Source organism: Penicillium lagena (assembly GCF_028827675.1).
Source record: "Penicillium lagena strain IBT 129212 chromosome Unknown utg000002l_segment0_segment0, whole genome shotgun sequence".
NCBI lineage: Eukaryota > Fungi > Ascomycota > Eurotiomycetes > Eurotiales > Aspergillaceae > Penicillium > Penicillium lagena.
The window spans coordinates 444,590-462,174 of NW_026623223.1; the positions used below are offsets into that span (position 1 = coordinate 444,590).

Below are 17,585 nucleotides of genomic sequence, written 5' to 3' on the forward strand. Positions count from 1 at the left end.
GAAGATCGCCAACCTTATAGCGGGGTCAATTCCTCCCTGTAGACTCAGGTGCTGTTCCTTCCATCCGTTTCAGGCCGCCAGCGACTGCCTACATGGGTCTTGTCCCTCTGTCTCACCGTGTAATTGAAGTGAGGATGGCGCAGTTGCAGTTCCCCACCCGCACGGACAGCTCGGACCATGTAGCTGCATCGTGGAGCAGAGCGACCTCTCCCGCTCAGGCCTGGACCGTGCCGGAGATCTGGCGAGGCGTGTAGTCTAGACTCTTGCTGGTCGGGATGAAGATGTTGGGGAGGGAGAAACGAGGGGACCAAGAGGGATCTAAACTACGGCGATCGGATCCACCCGCTCCACTCAGCATCATCGATCACGAAGTCTACAGAGGATCAAAGTACTACCGCATGTGTCACCACTCCTGGGGTGTAATCCGATGTACTGTTCCCTGTTTCGGTCTTCCCCTCTTTCTTTCTCTCCCATTGCCCCTCCATCTTTCTCTCTCTCTTTCTCTTCTCCATTTGCCCAGTCCCTCCATTTGACTTACGTCTGATTCCATTCCTCAGCCATGACCACCAACGAGCAGCGTCGCGAGCGTCGACCGTCCGTCGGCGTGCCCATTGCTGACCTCCAAGGCCCCATCGGTCCAGGCTTCAGTCGCCCCAAGCACAAGCGCACCTTCACCGGGTTTGGTCCCGGAGAGATCAAGCACGTGGAAGCGAGCATTCCGGAATCCCTACGCGAGGCGTGAGTAGTATACCGACCCAATGGCAGATTTCTGTGAGCTGACTGGAGCGTGCGTTGGGTGGTTCAGCTGGCGGAAATATGTATGGCCTTCCTTCCTCGGGTTCTTACCTGCGTGAGGGAAGGAATTGGCACTAATCGGATCTAGTCGGCGGCTGAGTTTACCAACCGCGAAGAGTTCGAGGCAAGCCCCTCTGCTGGCATGGAGGGCTGAATTACCGGCTAACTCTCTCCCGCAGAAAGAGCTTGTGCGTCACATTGAGACGACACTGGCTCGGTCGCTGTACAACTGCGACGAACAGTATGTGATTCTCCCATGCGGGTAGACATGTTCCTGACTCCCGCAGTGCCGCGTACTCCGGAACTGCACTCGCGTTTCGAGACCGATTGATCATCGAATGGAATAAGACGCAACAGCGCCAGACCTTTAATGACCAGAAAAGAGTCTACTGTGGGTTCCAGCACGCTAGGCACGTGTAGATCGTGTGTGTCTGACTGGTTCCTTCTAGATCTGTCACTCGAGTTCCTGATGGGGCGTGCGCTGGATAATGCTATGTTGAATGTGGGCTTGAAAGATGCAGCTCGAGGTGGGACTTCCCGACGAATCCAGGGACGAACATGGTTAACAGTTTGAAAGACGGCTTGAAGGATCTCGGTTTCCGCATCGAGGATGTCATCGGCCAAGAACATGACGCTGCACTGGGCAACGGTGGCCTTGGGCGCCTGGCGGCCTGCTTTCTGGATAGCATGGCGACCCTCAACTACCCTGCCTGGGGATACGGACTGCGATATCGGTACGGCATTTTCAAACAGGAGATAGTAAATGGCTACCAGATGGAGATCCCGGACTACTGGCTCGATAACAATCCCTGGGAATTCCCGCGCCATGAGATCACCGTTGATATCCAGTTCTATGGCTGTGTTCGCAAATACCAAGATGAAAATGGTAAGCTCATGCATTCATGGGAAGACGGAGAGATTGTTCAAGCCGTGGCATACGACGTTCCCATTCCCGGATATGGTACGAAGACCACCAACAATCTCCGCTTATGGTCCAGCAAGGCCAGCAGCGGCGAGTTTGACTTCCAGAAGTTCAACGCCGGAGATTACGAAAGTGCTGTGGCCGATCAGCAGAGAGCGGAGACCATCTCAGCCGTTCTCTACCCGAATGATAACTTGGAGCGCGGCAAGGAGCTTCGGCTGAAGCAGCAGTACTTTTGGTGTGCCGCCTCGCTGTACGATATTGTCCGGCGGTTCAAGAAGACCAAGAGGGCCTGGAGCGAGTTCCCGGACCAGGTGGCAATCCAGCTCAACGACACACACCCAACGCTTGCCATTGTTGAGCTGCAGCGAATCCTGATAGACAAAGAAGGTCTCGAGTGGGATGAGGCATGGAACATCGTGACCAAAAGTTTTGGCTACACCAACCACACCGTGCTGCCCGAGGCGCTGGAGAAATGGTCTGTCCCGTTACTGCAGAATCTGCTACCTCGCCATCTGCAAATTATCTACGATGTAAACTTGTTCTTCTTGCAGATAGTTGAGAAGCGATTTCCCAACGACCGAGAAATGCTATCACGAGTGTCAATTATCGAAGAGTCGCATCCGAAGATGGTCCGCATGGCGCATCTGGCCATTATCGGGTCCCACAAGGTCAACGGTGTTGCAGAGTTGCACTCGGATCTGATCAAGACTACGATCTTCAAAGATTTTGTGGAGATCTATGGACCAGACCGGTTCACCAACGTAACGAACGGCATTACGCCTAGGCGCTGGCTGCACCAAGCCAACCCGCGACTGTCCGCTCTGATTGCAGAAAAGTTAGGTGGCTACGAATTTTTGACCGACCTGACGCTTCTGGACAAGCTCGAGGCTTTTGTTGATGACAAGAACTTCCGGACAGAGTGGGCGGAGATCAAGTCAGCGAACAAGCTGCGTCTGGCCCGGTATATCAAGGAAACGACCGGATTTAGCGTGAGCCCTGACGCACTGTTTGATGTGCAGGTGAAGCGGATTCATGAGTACAAGCGACAGCAGCTGAATATCTTCGGAGTGATTCATCGGTACCTCACCATCAAGGCCATGTCGGCCGAGGAGCGAAAGAAAGTTGTGCCCAGGGTCTCGATCTTCGGTGGTAAGGCCGCGCCGGGCTACTGGATGGCAAAGACAATCATCCACCTCATCAACAAGGTTTCGTTTGTGGTCAACAATGACGCGGAGGTTGGTGATCTGCTGAAGGTCATCTTCATTGAGGACTACAACGTCAGCAAAGCCGAGATGATCTGTCCAGCCTCGGATATCAGCGAGCACATCTCGACAGCGGGAACAGAGGCGAGCGGAACGAGCAACATGAAGTTCGTACTGAACGGGGGACTAATTATCGGAACGTGTGATGGTGCCAACGTAAATATTTCTCTGCTACATCTTTTCCTCCTGCCCCTACTAACCCAGCTAGATCGAAATCACTCGCGAAATCGGCGAACAAAACATCTTCCTCTTCGGCACCCTAGCTGAAGACGTCGAGGACCTGCGCCACCGACACGTCTATGGCAAGACATTCCAGATCGACCCACAGCTCGCCAAGGTCTTCGAGGCCATCAAGGGCAACATGTTCGGCGACGCGGGCGACTTCTCTGCCCTTACAGCATCCATCGAGGAACACGGCGACTTTTATCTCGTATCTGACGATTTCCACTCGTACGTTACCACGCACGAGATGGTAGATGAGGCCTTCCAGAACCAGGAGGAGTGGCTGGCTAAGTCGATTACGAGTGTTGCGCGCATGGGCTTCTTTTCTACAGACCGTGTGATCAATGAGTATGCAGATAGCATTTGGAACGTAGAGCCGCTGGAAGTTAAAGATTAGGAGTTGTGTTTGTGTTTCTGTTTCTGCTGGTGACTTTGTCTCTTTCCATTCATGCCTATTTTATTATATCTACATAACTAATATTGCTTTTTTTATCCACCTTTTCATTTAGTCTATATGCATAATGCACTGAGCCGTGCAATCTGTCCATCTATGTATCAAATCGGGAGCCGAAAGTATACAAGGGAAGAAAGTAACAATGTGAAAGACAGTCGGATAGACTGGGATAAAACTCAACACGACACAACACCACACTATGCATTAAAAAATAGATGCACAAAAAAAACTCAAGCAGCAACAGATGTTTCATCGGCTTCCTGAATAGTGTTCGGTTTGTAGTCCGAGAACGTCTCGGGCCAGAGAAACATCTTCTCCTCCTTAGAAGGCGTCGCAGCCGCCATAAGCGTAGGAACCTAACCGATCATTAGCAAATCTGCAACATCCATAGCGGAGGAAAACGAGCAAAAACATACCGCTTCCTTACTAGAAATACGTCTCCACATATTAGCCCGTGGGTTATACCTGACCGGCTTGCCAACTCCACCCGTCTTACTCTGATCCTCGGCACTGATCTTCTCAATTTCGGACTTGATATCAGCAAAGGTATCAAACGGCGTATACGCAATGCCATGCTCGCGGCAATACTCCTCGAGCCGCAGACCGCGGCGCGCAAAGAGGACATCAGCTTCGCGCGCGGCGGCGAGATCGGACACGCCGTCGCCAATGAATACGATCAGTGGGATTTCGTCGGGAGAGCAAGTTGCTTGAGCCGCGGCCCGGGCTTCATTTACACTGAGCGCTTTGTCGTGGCCTAGTTCTGTGTCGTGGCGCCAGATGGGTTTCCATTGTGAGCCGTCGGGGTTGATGATTGCATCGTTAGCGACGATGTCGATGGCGGCAGACTATACGATTGACTTTGGTGAGCAAGGGGTTCATACACCATCCACACGGAATCAAAAACATCAAAGAAAAGGGGGAAAGAAGGAAGGAAAGATGAACATACATGTTCAGCCCCCAAGAAAGAGTCCAACACCCGTCTTAGCACAGGTTTCAAGCCAGCGCTGATGACATTAAACGGAAAGCCGTTTTCCAAGCAGTACTGATGGAACTCCCGGAACCCAGGATCCATCTCGAGCGTCTTCTCCATAACCTTGAACCCGTCGTCGAAGGGGATATTCAGCGACGCCCACATCTCCTCGGAGACGTCCCTGAATGACCGCTCGCCGGACTTGATCTGCTCATCGAGTTTGTTGCGCGCTTCGGTACCGCAGCCGTATGTGTCGAAGAGGATGTGGCCCGTGTCTTGCATGGAGATTGTGCCATCGAAGTCTGCATTTTCATTTGTTAGTATTTATTCTGTGATTTAGGGCGGAATGTTTATTGATAGGTTGGAGGGGGCGGGTGGCAAGGAGAAATCATCTGCTGATAGGCGCATGCATACCGGAGAAAATGACGATCTTTCGCTTTTGGGCTGCGTTATTGGCGTTGGAGATGGCCATTTTGTTTTTTGTGTTAAGAGAGAGAGGGGTAAATTGAGGGGTGACTAGACTTAGGAAAAGAAGAGTTGGATGTACAAGAAGAGATTCGCTTTGAATAAGAAAAAAGACCCAACGTGCTGTATAAACCGGATTTCATCCACTTCCATGAAGAAAACCCTTTCGTGGCAAACAAGATAAGCAGCGGGTATGACGTCGAGAACAAAGCCCACCATATCATCGGGTGTGGGTCGAAGTGGAACAATTGTTACAATGCCATCCGAGACTCGGCCCGAACGTGGTGCGCGGTGAGTGGCGAAGACTCAGTTGGTGGCTGGCGGGCCCGAGCCCAGGAATTGACAGGCCAATGATGAGTAAGATGGTGAAAAATGAAAACGCTCATCATACATTTCTACATACGACTGATTGGCTGATGGACTGTCTATACATGATTGTTCAAGATGTCAGCTCGGCGACGCGTCGCTGCAGTTCTGGGACAGCCCGGAGCTGGAGCTCGAGTTCGTCTTTCTCGCTGTTGGATGGGTTAGCTCGCACGTCAAAGCTGGCGACGAAATGTACTAATGCACTTACTCTTCTAGTTTCAACCGTCGCTCCCAGTCCAGTCCCGTGAAGATGTATCCTCCCTGGCCGTCAAACTGGAGAATCTTCTTGTGGTACTTCCACAGACTGCGTCGGTGCGAGACAGTCATGAGGGTAATCCCGAGCTTCTTCGCCGTCTCGTACATGACTTTCTCAATCTCCAGCGTCACAGAAGAGGTGCATTCGTCCAAGATGGCAAATTGCGGACGGTGGTAGAAGAGCCGCGCCATCGCGATGCGCTGCTGTAGACCACCCGACAGCACGTCGCGCCACTCCTCTTCGGCGTCCCAGCCATCAGGCCGGTCTACAATAGAGGCGATCTCGACAACGGACAGAATCTCATACAGATCCGCGTCAGTGACACCCTTGGCGCGCATCTCGCGCACGCCATCGGGATAGATCACCTGCTGGCGCAGCGTGCCGCGGGACAGGTACGGCCGCTGCGGGATGTAGAAGATGCTCTCGAACCGCGGTTTCTGGACCGTGCCTCCGTAGACAGGCCAGAGCCCGCCCAGAATTCGGAATAGAGAAGATTTGCCGCACCCGTTGGGTCCGACAATGAGCAGATGCTCGCCCGGGTGGACTGTGAACGATAGCTTGCGCACGAGGACGTCTCCGTTCGGGGAGACGATGGGAACGTCAGTGAACTCGATAGAGTCGCTTTCCTTGACCTCGCCCCGACCCGACAGCACGGCCGCATTTTCTTCGGTGGATGCTGACGAGACGAGCTTCTTCTCGAATCGTCCAGCCACCAAATCATCCATGACTTCCAGTAGCGACGAGACACGGGACGTGTACCCAGCCAGCTCAGAAATTTCCTTGTAGGAGAACATTAAGCGACCAAAGGCGTCTGAGGACGACAGTAGCATCCTCCTGTTTGTGACGAAACCTATTCACAGTCAGTTTGCGATTCTCCTTCGCAGGAATTGAACTTACTTTCTGTGCGATCTCCCATACTCTGGGTGATTTGTCCGGGAATCTTGAAGAAGACCGGCAAACTGCACAGAACCAGACCCAACGCACCCCAGAAGTACTTAATGACAAAGTCCTCCATGAATCCGTGGTAAAGACGTCGGCGTAGGATTCGGTTCACATGCTTGATCAGGGTGAAGTAGCCCTTGTCCAGAGTATCTTTCTCGGCCTCGTGGCCATGATAGAGGGCCACCTCCTCGCTATAATCGATTAGTCTCGAATGCAGGAAACGGAACTCGCCTTCCAGGCGAGCCTCGTCCGCGACGTATTTGCCGAACGGGGGCGTCAGCATGCGCATCACATTGGCCGACAGCTGCACCAGCAGACTCATAATGAACAGCCCCTCGCCACCAACATTCTTGGACAGAGAGTAGTTGTAAATGCACATGTCAAGAATAGGCTTGGCCAGGTTGGAATACAGCTCTGCTAGACTGTCGGAGAAGCGCGACACATCAACCGTCACAAGCTGGTCGGGGTTCTTGATCCGATCATCGAGGGCGGAGATGGCGTAGAATGTCATATTAGACAGGTATTTATCGTGTATATAATCGGTCAGGCGTTTCCGATAGCTGAGGGAAAGTTTGCATTGATGGTATGAGAGCTGGCATGGTCTCATCAGCAGAGGATGCGCATCCAAGGGCAGACGAACTTACCATGGAATTCGTGAAAGTAGCAGGCACCGCAACAATCATCCACCATACAAGCCCCAGCAAGAAATCCTTGCCCTTCCCGCGCACGAGGTTACTGACGAGCCTGCCGTCCAACTCGGCGACATACAGACTCAGAAGCGTGCGGAGCACTAGGAAGACGCTGTGGCTAACCAGCAGCCGCAATTCCTTGCTGCGCCATCCGGGGATAACAATGCGGAGCAAGCGCATCAAATGCTTGAAGAACTCGCGGTTGATCTCGACTCGCTTTTTGCGCGGCTGTTCGTCCTCGAGACCGGTGGTTCCAGGCTGGCGGCGCAGCTCGACCTGTCTCTGCGACGCGGCTTTTTGCTCAGAGATGGCATTGTGGATGCGTTTGGCAAGAGCGGCAAAGAGAGCGAGGTAGACGGCGCGCGAGATGCGGGTGCGGTGTTGGAGATAAAGGGAGGTGAGGCTGGAGAAGATCCGCTTGACGGAGCGCTCGGGAGGGAGGAGTTTGGACTGGGCGGCCATGGCGAAGCGAAGGGAAGCAAGCAGGTCAACCCGAGTTGATATGAGCCTGCATTCCGAAATAAGAATCACAACAAATGAGTTGGGTGTAGGTGTAAGAAAGAAGAACAAGGAGTTGAACGTGAGGAGGAGGAATGACGGAGCTGACATGTGATACCCCAGACGACTGTGGGGAAGACAACCGAGGTGACTAACTACAGAGTACAATAACTAACTTAGCTATAGTTACTCCACTGTCTAGAGACTTATTATTGCGTTATTGGATATAAAGTACATATTTCTAGAAAAACTGCAGCACTCGCGCCCGGTGTTGTACAAGGTTGTCGTGCTCGCGGAGCAACTGCGCCAGTCGGTTGTGTTTCCACCCCAAACCCTCATCCAGAATCAGATGCGTATAGGCGAAGACACTAGCGTCAAACAGCCCCGGCTTCGGTCGCCCAAAGAAATGCTCATCCTCCCCCAGAAGTGTTGATAGCGCCTCAAACGCAGCCCCCGCGTCCGCCTCCAGATCCCCAGCATCAATATATCGCGACGTGCGGAGGAGTTCATCGCGGGCAGCCTGTTGGAGCTGGACGCCAAGAGTAGTCCGAACAACCGAGCTCGTAGTTGCAGGGTCCACATAGAGCCGCCGTGCCACGGCCTCGAAGTTGGCAGGGTCGAGATACAGCATGTATAACTAGAAGCCCACCAGTCAGTATCGTTCATTTCGCGGTATTAATCAAATCACACATACCCAGGCACTCCGTATCCGCTGGTCCAGCAGAGAAGCATATACCTCGAACCGGAGATTCAATTGTTGCTCCTCCTCGCAATGGACCTGTTCAATGGCCCATTTTTGGAGCTTGTGTGCAGGGATCGGGACAAGAGTGTCCTCGGGGAATGACGGAAGGAGGAAAGGCAGAGCACCGGTCGGCGACGCGTGATTGTTGGAAGGGGCAGTTTTGAAGTCAATCCCGACAAATTTCAGGTAGGCCTATGGCGACGCTGGTCAGCGCGAATGCATGCATAGAAATCGACAAGTAAGCAAACCAACCTGCCACTTAAGACATTGTGGATTGAAAGACGGCCGACCACGTCGAGCACCAGCCGCATCGGTGAAGACAAACAGCTGGTTGCCGGTAGCTTGGGACAGGGAGTGTTGCGGAAGGGCGTTGGCCGGATATGTGGTGAGAGGGAATTTGTCGAAGAGCTGCTTGATGGGTGTTGGGACGGTGAAGAAGGAGCGAGGGTTGTCTGGTGGTGGACTGGCCTCGGAGCCTTTGGGAGGCATGGCTGTGAATCCCTTGGCAGTAAGTAGAAGAAGAAGCAACATTTAATCATGACAGGGCCATCGGGAATTCGTCAGGCCGATTACGTAAGGCCTATGAACGGGTCCCCGCGCTCTTTTCTCGTTCTTCTTGATGGGTTTGGCACGAAAGAACAAAGGAACAAGAGTAGTCACTGCCTCTTCTGATTTCGCATGATCTATCCCACTATCCGAACCTCCTCCCTCCCGCCCCGTTTCGTCTCGCTGCCTGCTCGAGCATCGCATCCCCACGTCTGCCGCCGCCGGCAGACGTTGGTTTTTCCCCGCCCTGTCCTACTCCGATCACAGTGGCCGTGAAGCTGTTCTGAGACGCCAAGTCACTCTTGCGAAAGTCAAAAACCAATCAGTCCTGCATCGCAAACGGTGGAGACGTTTGATATCGCCTGGTTCTCGCGCAAACCATCTCATCTCAGCATTTGCGACCAACAGAACCGCCCCGCCGTACTTTTGCGACACTTGAACATCCGACCCCGAGACAAATATTCTTCGGTGACAATGCCTCTCGACGAAGAAGGAGCCAAATGGTCTTGGTAGGTTCCCATGCGCGTACTTCCGGATACGCCCGGGCTATGCTAACAGCCGCTCTTACATGCAGTGAACCATGCATCCGCGGCCACCGATCCTCCAAATGCCAGCACTTCGACCGGCTCATGATGAAAGTTCCCAAAGCAGGCCGGCCACTTGCAAAATGCCCTCACCCCAAGGGAACCTGCAGCTGCCAGAAGACCTATGCCGTCATGGTCCGGATTCCGAAAGGTAAAGCCTTCCTTATCATTAACATTTGTCGAAGTAATCCTAACTCCGGCAGGCTCTGGTTGTCTGTGTCGACCACTGTACCAAGTCCCTTTGGATTCTAATGGTGAGCCACAGTCGACCCCGTCTACTATGGCTCCAACCGCGTCGCCCACGCCGGGCAAGATCCAAAAATCGGGAAGAAGGCAAAGCAGCCTCCAGGCGGCACCCGAGAACATCGCCAAGGCCTTTGATGCTATGCCTGGTCCGATCAATATGAAATTTGAAAACGATGCGACAAATCAGTCATTCAATTTCGCGTCTCAGCCTGAATTGGACGGCGCGCACACCACCAACCACGACATCAGCGACCGAGCATCGTCTGATACCGCACAAATCGCCAACAGCACTCCGCAGCCAACACAACAGAGATCCGCATGCTGTGCCCAGAAATCTCAGATGCCTGCACCAGCCCCCAATGGGTCTTGCTGTGGAAAACCTGCAACTTCCTCGACAGACGACTCTGTCCCCTCGGACTTGCCGGAGCACAATAATGTCCAGCATTCATCATGGGCCAATATGTCTTATGAACAATTTTCAGCCCCACAGATGTCTTCCTGGCAGACCTCCGCTTCGTCTCCGCATGGGAAATTCATGGAATTCGGCATGGATGAAGCTCAACCTCAACCAACGTTTTACATGAACGGACACACGCAACACATGTCTACGCCACAGTCGATGATGTATCCAGACCAACTATCTGGACTTGGAATCAATCAGACTGCCTTTCCAATGCAGCACCAGAATGCCTCCAACAAAACAGTTGGTGGTGAATCCTGCACCGATTGTCAGTGTGGAGACGATTGCCAATGCCTAGGATGTTCCACTCACCCCTTCAACAATACAACTCGACAGCACGTCCAAGAAATGGGTGTCATGATGACTTTCGACAGTGATGATCAGACCCCGGACGGGGTTGCCAGCGCCCATCCATCCTCGCCATTCCCAGGAGGCACAATAACCCCGCTAAACCTCTCCTTCATGCAGCACACACCCTCAGTGGATCCCAGTGCTCAGCAGGACTACGCTTTTGCGCCTTACTCAGACCCCAACTTAAATTTTCCAAACGGTTATTCTTCTCCTATGTCAGCCAACCATCCATTCAGCGATCAGTTGATGCACCCTTCGGAGTACTATACCCTCGAATACCCGGTTGGGCTCCCAAGTGTCTGTTCCAACATCACGGGAAGCTGTCAATGCGGCAGCGACTGCAGCTGCGTCGGCTGTCTCACGCACAGCGGCCACAACGGCGTTCCACTGGAATCCCCTATCCCGGACGGATCCATCGCCGGAACACCAGAGCAGAACCCTCCCTCTCATTCTACCATGGCAAGCCCCTCTCACCATCAAACGTCACGGATCCCAGTGCTGGATAACATCTCAGTCCCGTGCCTGAGCCCGCGCACGTTGGAGACATCCTTGATTTAATTCGATTGGACCGTGATCCGATGAGTCTCGATGGTTTCCCTTTTTTTATCACCTATTTCGGGCATGATTTACGATATCCTACTATGATACCCTCACCTCTTAGACTCTCTTCTCTTCTCTTATTAGATGGCCGTTGTTAGTTTACGATCAGCCCTTTCAATCAAACAAGGAGGCTATAATATGGCACATTAGCACATTGCAATTTTGACGTTCTTCTTTGCCTCTTTTCTCAAACCCAGGTAATCATCAGTCACCTGTGTAGCCATCAATGACCGATTCTCAATATTGGATGCCCCGGTAGGAAGAAGGAAAACACGGAAGTCCTCTTCCCATGTTGTTGTTCTCTTCCCTAGTTCTTCCAGAATAGGAGCTCGGTCGTTACGGAAGGTGTCCTTTAAAACTTCTCTCATATCTGAATCCTGAAAGAGAGCCTGGCGGTCCTGAATAACATTCAATGCAAAAGAACCGAGGTTTGCCGCCACCTGAAGATGCGTTTGAGAAGGCTCAAGATCGAGGCTTTCAGTCTGACTGCCGCTGTCCATCATCACCGAGTTATACGCTACTACAGTTTACTATGGGGTGAGAAAAGGCAATTCCGTTACACATCAATGCATTATTCATTGAGATATAGAAAAAGATATCGTACAAAACACAACCCACCGCACTATACCTTATCCCATTTTCCGAACTTCACGTAATCCTCATACAAAGACCTGAAGACAGCGCGGCCGGAGACATCCAGCGCGGCGTTCAGCGCGCGCATCGATTCGCGCGACATGACGTCCAGGGTTGCGTAAAGACCGGGCATAATAGCAGTCTTCACTTCTGGGGTAAGTGATCCGCGCAGTGAGCACTGCGCATACTCCATGATAACATATTGCAGGTACTGGCCGGCAATGCGCTTAGCCTTCTTGGTTTGATCGGTGAGGGCATCGCGCGAGGCCCCTGCCTGAGCAGGACGCAGCACGGCCGACATGGTGGGGTCACAGAGGGAGGTGAGGAGACGGGTGTAGTGCGAGGCGTGGGAGGGCTGCAGCGGGGCGAGCCAGAAGGGCTGGAGGAGGGAATTTGGAGAGCCAGCGCGGTTGGCGCGGGTGCGTTTGCGCGAACGAGCGAAGAGGCAGGCTAGCAGGCGCTGCATTGCGTGTACAACGAGGTGGAAGCGGCCGCCCACCTTCAAGCGCTGCAAGCTGAGCACCACGCCCATCAGCCGGCACAGACGGGTGTAGATGGTTGGTGCATAGGCGGGGGGATGTGGGGACCGTCGTGGGAGGCTGCGTTGGCGATGGCGCTGAGGATGCTGTCGATGTTTTGCTGGACGAGACAGCGGGTGTGCGTGCGCAGGAGGAGATCCAGGGCCTCGGCGGCGTAGCTCAGGTGGTCCGCGGATGGGCTGTGGGGGATGGTTTCGGCGAGCGCGGTGCAGAGGAGAGAGAGTTCTCGAGCGGTGATGCTATCTTTGTCTTCGACCGAGGGCAACGAAGCCAGTGCCAGGCAGACGACCAGGAGGCGGTGTCCGGAGTGGTCGTCAGTTAGACCAAGCTCGCGAACCTCGCGGATGGCTTGGGTGATCTGCTCGGGGCTCATGGAATGGAAGCGTTCCGTGGTGACCTGGATGAAAAGCTGTTGATCCTCGCCATATGGAGACTGGAGCGAGAGAGCCTCCGCACACTGGAGCACCGGCTCGGTGATATGCACGTCGGGCTCTTTGCTGGCAAGAAGACGGCGCCTGATCAACCGCGTTGGACCGGAGTCAACCGACATCTCCACATAAGACTCAATCTTCGATAACAACTTCTCCACCTCGAGGTTATTCATGGCCAGGTCCTCAAAGTCCTCCAGAGAATCAATGGTCTTGATGAGTGTGATAGTCTCATCAAGCTTCTGCTTTCTGCACTGGCTCTTGACCGCTTTCACGTCGGCCAACACCAGGTCAAACACTCGCTGGCGGCAAGTGGCGAGATCCTTCTCCGAGAAAGCCGAGCGGAGCTGTTTGCGATGAAACCAGAGCTGAGACAGCGAAACCCGCAAGTGGAAACAAGCCATGGAGTCTCGCTCAATCTGTCTCATCTTCGAAGCCTGCGTCGAGATCTGGGAGAATAGTTCTTTGAAAAGCTTGGTTTTCTGGTCGTCTGGAAGATTCAAGAGTTTGGAAATGACCGCCCGGTGCAAGCTTCGGAATGCCTTCATGATCTGAAGATCGATGTCGGTGCCGTTAAGGGCAATGGCTCGGGCAGCGGCACAGATCGGCTCGATATGACTGGTCAACACGGCATCAGACTTGGGCTCCTCTGCCAACTTAGCCAACATCGTAATGAGCCCGACAGTCAGTTCGGATGAACGGTCCTGCAGAATAAGGACATCTTGCAGTTTGTCCAGAAGAGTCCCTCTCATTCCGCGGGTGATCAAGGAAGCTGGGATTCTCTGAAGGCTGTTGATGTAAAGTCGATGGTTGGCAGAATCACGATAGATGCTGTCCTTCAGAAGAATCACGAGATCAGGAACAAGGAAAGGGGCGCGGAGAAGATATTCGGATGAGACAATACTTGCCCATCCTTGAAGGAATCTCGCATCATCGGCCACGGTTTCAAGAGGCAGAGGCGAAGAAGTGCATTGTTCCGCAGCCAGAGCCAGAAGTTGTTTGAACAGCTGAGAACGAGCATCAGCGGAAATCCGTTTCCAGACCTGGGGAATCTTCGAGATTGCCGAGAAGTAAGCCAGGGCAAGATTAATTGGAGAGTCCATAGAGTCTGCTCGGCCGTTCCATGGAGAAACCATTGATTTCTTGGCATCTGCTGGAAGAATGGAAGTGATGAGTTCAGTGACATGCTGTGTTGCCGTGTTGAATGCACTCAGTTGATCAGGGTCTCTGGTGGCAACCAGAACAAACTGGTACGCCTCCCAAGCTTCGAGGACGGACGCCCTCCTTGTCAAATCTCTGTGGTTGCGCTTTATCGTCTTTGCAGCAATATCAACCAAAGCCAGAACGGATCGACGTTGAGCAGTGTTCATAAACTGCCTGTCATTTTCCGCAAGGTTTCGGACGAACCGCCACAGGCGCCATCGCCAGTGCAGGGCCTGTTTGGATGATAGGGTAGAAGTGACGGTTTCGAGGAGGTAGCTCAAAGATGCCTCGGAGTCGGGAAACGAGAAAGGACGACGCCGGAAGCTAGCCTCCAGAACGATGAATTTTGCGTATGATGCTGGAGCATCAGACAGCTTGCCATCCGGAGCCCTGGTGTCCTTCGAAGCTGCCTGCATGTGCGCTACGAGGCGTGGATCGGTGGGTGCGGTTCGCACGAGTTTGCTGTAAAGCTCTGAAAGATCGTCATCTTCCCAGACTGAAAAATGGGTCAGACTGCTGTCCTTGGCGCGAGCCGTTTCCACAAGGATGGTTTGATGATGCCAGAACGACGTGAATGTGTACAGATCTCGAGCTTCGACGAATGCGCGCAGCAAAGGAAGGACGATATCGTTCTTGATGATGGGGTAAGATGCGATGTATTTGGAGACACCACTGCGCCAGTGAAGCAGAATTTTATCCAGCAAATTGACCAAGATGTCGCACGAGTCGTAAAGCCCTGAACTGGGCAAGAAGATGTCCACACCCAGGCGCACAATGAGAGCAGTGACATTCCACTGGACATGCTGTAGACCTGGCTGAAGAATCCCAGTGTACCAGGAATGGTTCAGAGTGGTATTCAACGACAGGCCGATATTTCGATCGACAGCCACCTGCATGATTTGCTGCAGACTGACAACGAATTTAGGAGAAAACCCGGAAAAGGTTGTCTTGTCTTTCTCCCCCTTGGAGGTGGAGTATGCGATTTCCGCAACGGCAACAAACAAGGTCTCCAGCCATGGAGCCTCATGAGTCTGGCTTCGGAAGGAATCTCTGGGAACGGCTCGCGAAGCAATATCAAGCAGCTCGGGAAGGAGCTCGAGTGACTTTGAAGCACGCTTAGAATCTTCCTGGTTTTCTGAGGCAAAATCGGTCGGAGGGGTCTCGTGGATGATGGATTTGAAGGAATCAGTGACGGGCTGGACGACTTCCCAGTTGGGTTTGTCTTGGGTGGAATAATCAATACCAGAGCCACCGCGCTCGAAAAAGGCCCCCGGGCAGGTAGCAGCACATGAAGGACGACTGTACGCTCAACCGCATGAAGCAAAAGGGCCCGCTCGTCAGTATCAAGTGTGAGCGAACGCACGCAGAGCTGGAGTCGGAGGGCGTGCGCGAAACAGTACTTAGCGAAGCAGTCATTGCTGGACTTGTTCTCGGTATCATCCTGGCGGTAGGATCGAAAATCCCACAATTCCAGAGCCGCAGGCAACACATACAACATGTGCTGAAGGTCGGTCGTCTTCTCAGTCTGCGAGAAATGCTTGGCGGTCCAGGAAGCCACCCAGAACGACCGGCCCAGGAACAAAGCGGCCTCTTCCGGCTCACCCCTGAGACTAAGCTTGAGATGGGAGTGGGCAACCTCGTCAGTGCGCAGGGTTTGATGTGTAAGCGTCACGACGCCGAAGAGACAATCCAGAGCGCGAATGAAAGTCAGAAAACACTGGGTGGAGACCTGCGGCCGTTCACTCGCATTGTTCGCAAAAGAAACTCTCTTCCTCTTTTTGCTTTTGCTGCCCTTGGCCTCGTTGTCAGGCGGAGAGCCGGCCAGGGTGCGGCTGGTCTCGGAATCCGAACCAAGTTCCACATTGACGAAGATGTCGGCCTCCAGATCGGCAACCGTGTCACCCAGAATGGACAGGAACTTGTGGTCTTTCAGGATTGTGGCCAGGTTCTTCGGGGAGATCAGGTCGACCAGTTGTCTCAGCAGAAGGAAGGAAACCGGCTCCACCCTATAGTTTTTGCCGCTCTTCAGGCGTTTCAGCAACCACCGAAGCACCCATTCTTCCTTGGGTGTAGAGTCATTGATGGTGGGAGGACTGCGATGCGTCTCTGGGTGACTTTCACAGAGGGCCAAGTCCAGTCCGAGGATCTTCGCCGCATCGTGGAGTTGAGTGCTCGGCGGTGCGGTATTGGCTTTCTCAAGGCGGAGGAGCGCCTCTTGCGACGAGCACGAATGCTGGATGAGCGCAGGGTATTAGCATGAGACCGTTTGCCTGTCATTCTCCGTAAAAGAGCCAACTCACCTCCGCAATCGACGGCATCTCGAACCCGAGTCGTAAGGACTGAAATGTTGAGTGAGTAGTGACTAAAGTAAGTAGAACCAAAAAAAAAAGAAGCTGGTTTGCTCCGACCGCCTTTCGTCTTGGCGGAGTTCCCGACTGCCGACTGTTTTCTCCCTGCTTTTACCTCGTCACCTCTGTCCAGCTGTCCAAACTGTGAGTGAAGTGGTCCTATTACCCTATTGTTGAGAGCCACTGTGGTTGTGAACCCATTGTGACTCTCAATAGCCATTGATCCCTATTGACGGTTGATTCAACAGTTCCACAATGGCCGATTCCACCGAGTCCCGGCCGGTCGCCCGGTCCACCAAACCTGTCAGTGAAGCTCTTCTTAATGAGAAGGTAAGTTATTGTCCCTGTTGAGACGATCTCCATTACTATCTTGAATGGGAGACCGTTGGCCCGCGGAGGGCGAGGGTTCGGATTGGTTGGCTGACTCCTGCCCAACTGCTTGCGTAGTGGGACCGCGCCATCTCCTCCATGATCATCAAGTCCTCGCTGGGCCTTTCGTTCGGTGTTGTTTTCTCGGTGCTTTTATTCAAGCGGAGGGCCTGGCCCGCGTGGGTTGGCCTCGGGTTCGGCGCTGGCCGTGCTTGGGAGGAGGCAGACAGTACGTTGGACACTTATTCCGCACCGGGGCAGCCTTGGAAGCTGTCCGGGTTTCTCTGGGACCGATTGTCTCCCGACAAGATCCAAGTGAGCTAACTGTGCCCATCTAGCTTCCTTCCGTCGAGGTGACTCGCCCGTCCGCGACGCGCTGCGCAGGTAGAGAGAGCCACGGCTTCCACACGTGTACGATACAAGTGTACAGCGACGTTGGCATGGAGGTGTCGAGACTAGAGAAAATGCTAGATCATTCTGTTGACCATTCCGTCTCACCATTACCTAGTTCACAGCCCGTAGGTTTTCTCTCGGCTGTCTACTACATGTAGACACTTCTATATGGTAATGAAGACCTATCAGTGCTGTGCAAGTAATGCTCAGGTATGGTGCAATCAATAACTGAATCGGCAAATCCCGGTAGGCAGTATTCTTTGCTCTTTTCATGGAAGACAGACAGGCGCGATCATGAA

At 53.2% G+C, this 17,585-nt stretch overlaps 7 protein-coding genes across 7 annotated transcripts; 3 read left to right on the plus strand and 4 right to left on the minus strand.

Moving 5' to 3' along the window:
- Nucleotides 1-559: 559 nt before the first annotated feature.
- glpV (glycogen phosphorylase) lies at nucleotides 560-3,601 on the plus strand (the record flags this gene model as incomplete). The annotated part of the gene is made up of 5 exons (XM_056974841.1): nucleotides 560-738; nucleotides 1,083-1,179; nucleotides 1,259-1,322; nucleotides 1,373-3,138; nucleotides 3,191-3,601. The coding sequence occupies 5 exons, from the start codon at nucleotides 560-562 to the stop codon at nucleotides 3,599-3,601; spliced, it is 2,517 nt and encodes an 838-aa protein (XP_056834797.1).
- Nucleotides 3,602-3,888: 287 nt separating this feature from the next.
- On the minus strand, nucleotides 3,889-5,100 carry N7510_002915 (uncharacterized protein; the record flags this gene model as incomplete). Its single annotated transcript, XM_056974842.1, has 4 exons — nucleotides 3,889-4,014; nucleotides 4,075-4,503; nucleotides 4,605-4,930; nucleotides 5,043-5,100. 4 exons carry the CDS (start codon nucleotides 5,098-5,100, stop codon nucleotides 3,889-3,891), a joined length of 939 nt encoding a protein of 312 aa, XP_056834798.1.
- A 432-nt stretch (nucleotides 5,101-5,532) lies between these two features.
- Nucleotides 5,533-7,808, minus strand: N7510_002916 (ATP-binding cassette long-chain fatty acid transporter PXA2; the record flags this gene model as incomplete). The annotated part of the gene is made up of 4 exons (XM_056974843.1): nucleotides 5,533-5,608; nucleotides 5,668-6,565; nucleotides 6,613-7,249; nucleotides 7,302-7,808. The coding sequence occupies 4 exons, from the start codon at nucleotides 7,806-7,808 to the stop codon at nucleotides 5,533-5,535; spliced, it is 2,118 nt and encodes a 705-aa protein (XP_056834799.1).
- A 277-nt stretch (nucleotides 7,809-8,085) lies between these two features.
- Nucleotides 8,086-9,075, minus strand: N7510_002917 (putative mitochondrial outer membrane protein (Sam35); the record flags this gene model as incomplete). The annotated part of the gene is made up of 3 exons (XM_056974844.1): nucleotides 8,086-8,481; nucleotides 8,539-8,778; nucleotides 8,839-9,075. 3 exons carry the CDS (start codon nucleotides 9,073-9,075, stop codon nucleotides 8,086-8,088), a joined length of 873 nt encoding a protein of 290 aa, XP_056834800.1.
- Nucleotides 9,076-9,606: 531 nt separating this feature from the next.
- On the plus strand, nucleotides 9,607-11,331 carry N7510_002918 (copper fist DNA-binding domain-containing protein; the record flags this gene model as incomplete). The annotated part of the gene is made up of 3 exons (XM_056974845.1): nucleotides 9,607-9,641; nucleotides 9,707-9,867; nucleotides 9,920-11,331. The coding sequence occupies 3 exons, from the start codon at nucleotides 9,607-9,609 to the stop codon at nucleotides 11,329-11,331; spliced, it is 1,608 nt and encodes a 535-aa protein (XP_056834801.1).
- A 188-nt stretch (nucleotides 11,332-11,519) lies between these two features.
- On the minus strand, nucleotides 11,520-16,494 carry N7510_002919 (ribosome biogenesis protein URB2; the record flags this gene model as incomplete). Its single annotated transcript, XM_056974846.1, has 6 exons — nucleotides 11,520-11,865; nucleotides 11,997-12,514; nucleotides 12,553-15,475; nucleotides 15,540-15,575; nucleotides 15,670-16,409; nucleotides 16,477-16,494. The coding sequence occupies 6 exons, from the start codon at nucleotides 16,492-16,494 to the stop codon at nucleotides 11,520-11,522; spliced, it is 4,581 nt and encodes a 1,526-aa protein (XP_056834802.1).
- A 285-nt stretch (nucleotides 16,495-16,779) lies between these two features.
- N7510_002920 (MICOS complex subunit MIC10) lies at nucleotides 16,780-17,281 on the plus strand (the record flags this gene model as incomplete). The annotated part of the gene is made up of 3 exons (XM_056974847.1): nucleotides 16,780-16,854; nucleotides 16,972-17,122; nucleotides 17,232-17,281. 3 exons carry the CDS (start codon nucleotides 16,780-16,782, stop codon nucleotides 17,279-17,281), a joined length of 276 nt encoding a protein of 91 aa, XP_056834803.1.
- Between the last annotated feature and the right edge of the window lie 304 nt (nucleotides 17,282-17,585).